Raw genomic sequence first — 2,326 nt, 5'->3', positions numbered from 1 at the left:
CCGGAATGTAGCTGTTCTAACATCTGTGATCTCAGTGGTGGTGGGATAATGATATGTCTTCCCCACAACAAACAACCAGAATGGACCAATAACTCTGTTCTCCTGGACATGTAGGTAACAAGGTCGGGTGAGACCGGAGAGGTTTGTTGAGACGTTCCATGCATCACCAGGTCCATAACGTGGGAAATACTGGGTTGACGCGAGTTGCCTTCTTTACCTGAGTAGCGGTGATGGGTGTGTTCTCTACCTGTTCAAAGTAAAAGATTTCCTTCTGGGCAATATCTCAACATTTGACTGGCAAAGGCAGCCTTGAGAGACCATCTGCATTGCCGTGCAGAATGGATTTCCGATACTGGATTTCATATGTGTGTGCAGAAAGCAACAATGCCCATCGTTGCATACGACTAGCAGATAATGGGGGAATGCCTGTGTGTGGTCCAACATTTGAAGTCAGAGGTCGATGGTCTGTGAGAAGTGTAAACTTCCATCCAAACAAGTACTGATGAAACTTCCGAAGTCTGAAAACGATTCCCAATGCCTCACGTTCAATTTGGACATAGTTAGTTTCTGCTCTGCTTAGGGTGCATGAAGCAAAAGCAATAGGTCTCTCTTCTCCCGAAGGCATAATGTGTGACACAACCACTTTGCACCCTTAGCTTTGTTAAATGCAACATCACAGGCTTCAGTCTACTTCCAGGCCTTGTTTTGCCCCAGGAGTTCGTGAAGTGGTTTTAACAGTGTGGCTAACTGCGAGATGAACTTCCCATAATAGTTCAATAGTCCTAGAAATGAGCAAAGCTGGCTAACATTTTGAGGAGGTGGAGCCTCCACAATAGCCTTAACTTTTTCAGGGGCCTTACGAAGACCCGTAGCATCAATGATGTGTCCTAAATATTCAAGAGAGGGCTGGAAGAATTCACACTTGTCTTTGAGGACTTGTAGGCAATACTCTTCCAGTCTTTGTAAGGTAGCCTCTAAATTCTTTAGGTGATCCTCCTCATTTGTTCCAGTGACCAGGATGCACAGGACTCCTGGCAAGCCACACAAGATCTGGTCCATAGCCTTCTGGAATAAGGTGGGAGCAGACATTATTCCGAAGGGTAGGCGACAGTATTGATAAAGCCCTTTATGCATCACAGTAGTCAACAGCTCTTGGGACTTTTCATCAACATGCATCTGTAAATATGCTTGACTCAGATCAATCTTACTGAACTTTTGTCCCCCAGCCAGGCCCGCAAAGAGGTCATTGATGCGGGGAAGTGGGTATTGCTCTGCACACAACACCGGGTTGACCATGACTTTAAAATCTCTGCAAATCCGGAGGGAGCCATTTTTCTTCACTATTGGAATGATTGGAGTTGCCCATGAGCTATGGGTAACTGGTATTAGGACTTCATTTGTGACCAGGTGCTCCAGGTCTGCTTCAACCTTTGGCCTGAGGGCATATGGCACAGTTCTAGCTTTCAGATATTTTGGTTGACTGCCAGGTTTAATGTTCAATGTCACGGTGATTCCCTTCATACTTCCCAGATCCTCTCCAAAAACAGCAGCATGTTTCCTTAGTACAGCAGTTAGACTGGTTTAATCTTTAGTCATTCGGTGCACTTCTGCCCAGTTCATCTGAACCTTCCTCAGCCAAGACCTACTCATTAAGGCTGGGTAATTGCCTTTCACCACAAACAGTGGCAATTTGGCAGCCTGTACATAGAGTTCCATCTTAACATCAGTAGTGCCCAACATGGGCACAGCCTCTCCAGTGTACATCTTCAGAACAGTTTTCATTGCCTTAAGCGGAAGATGCTGTAGCTTTTCTTTATACACAGTCTCTGAGACCAGCAAGATGGCTGCACCGGTGTCCAGCTCCATGCGTACAGGTTTGCCATCCAACAACAGGGTTACCCAGTATTCATGTGAGCCCAATGCCAAAGACAAAACGTGGAGTGGCACTTCTTCTGATGAAGTGTCACCTTGATCATCCTGGGTCTGCTCTAGGGTATGCAGATTTTCCTTTTTGGTCAGCCAGACCACAGGCCTCTTTTTCTTTTGTTTACAGGCACACTCAATATGTCCCTTTTTGCCACAGTGTCGACACATCAGGTACACCAGCATTCTGATGCACAGTGACCTGGCTTACCACAGCGGTAACATTCCTGACTCCCCACAGTTTTGTGGGTAAGTTCTTGTGACACCTTATGCACGCTCGGGGATGCATCAATGTATTGCGTCTCCTTTGTAGCCAGTTCCATGGAGACCGCAATGTCAATGGCCTTCTGTAAGGCAAGCTGAGCCTCTGTCAATAGATACTTCCGTATAGCTTCACTGTGCA

The 2,326-nt window shown here is 46.3% G+C and overlaps 1 protein-coding gene across 1 annotated transcript; it reads right to left on the bottom strand.

Annotated features, from left to right (window-relative positions):
* Nucleotides 1–687: 687 nt before the first annotated feature.
* Nucleotides 688–1,521, bottom strand: LOC135882417 (uncharacterized protein K02A2.6-like). The gene has a single exon (XM_065409320.1). The coding sequence runs from the start codon at nucleotides 1,519–1,521 to the stop codon at nucleotides 688–690; it is 834 nt and encodes a 277-aa protein (XP_065265392.1).
* Nucleotides 1,522–2,326: the final 805 nt, after the last annotated feature.

This window comes from Emys orbicularis, chromosome 8 (genome assembly GCF_028017835.1).
Source record: "Emys orbicularis isolate rEmyOrb1 chromosome 8, rEmyOrb1.hap1, whole genome shotgun sequence".
NCBI lineage: Eukaryota > Metazoa > Chordata > Testudines > Emydidae > Emys > Emys orbicularis.
Note: the sequence above shows the minus strand (reverse complement) of the source record. Positions and strands in the feature narration are given on the sequence as shown.

Excerpts from the sequence above, each read along its gene's own strand:
- LOC135882417 (XM_065409320.1), bottom strand. The coding sequence starts at position 1,521 with ATGAAGGGAATCACCGTGACATTGAACATTAAACCTGGCAGTCAACCA.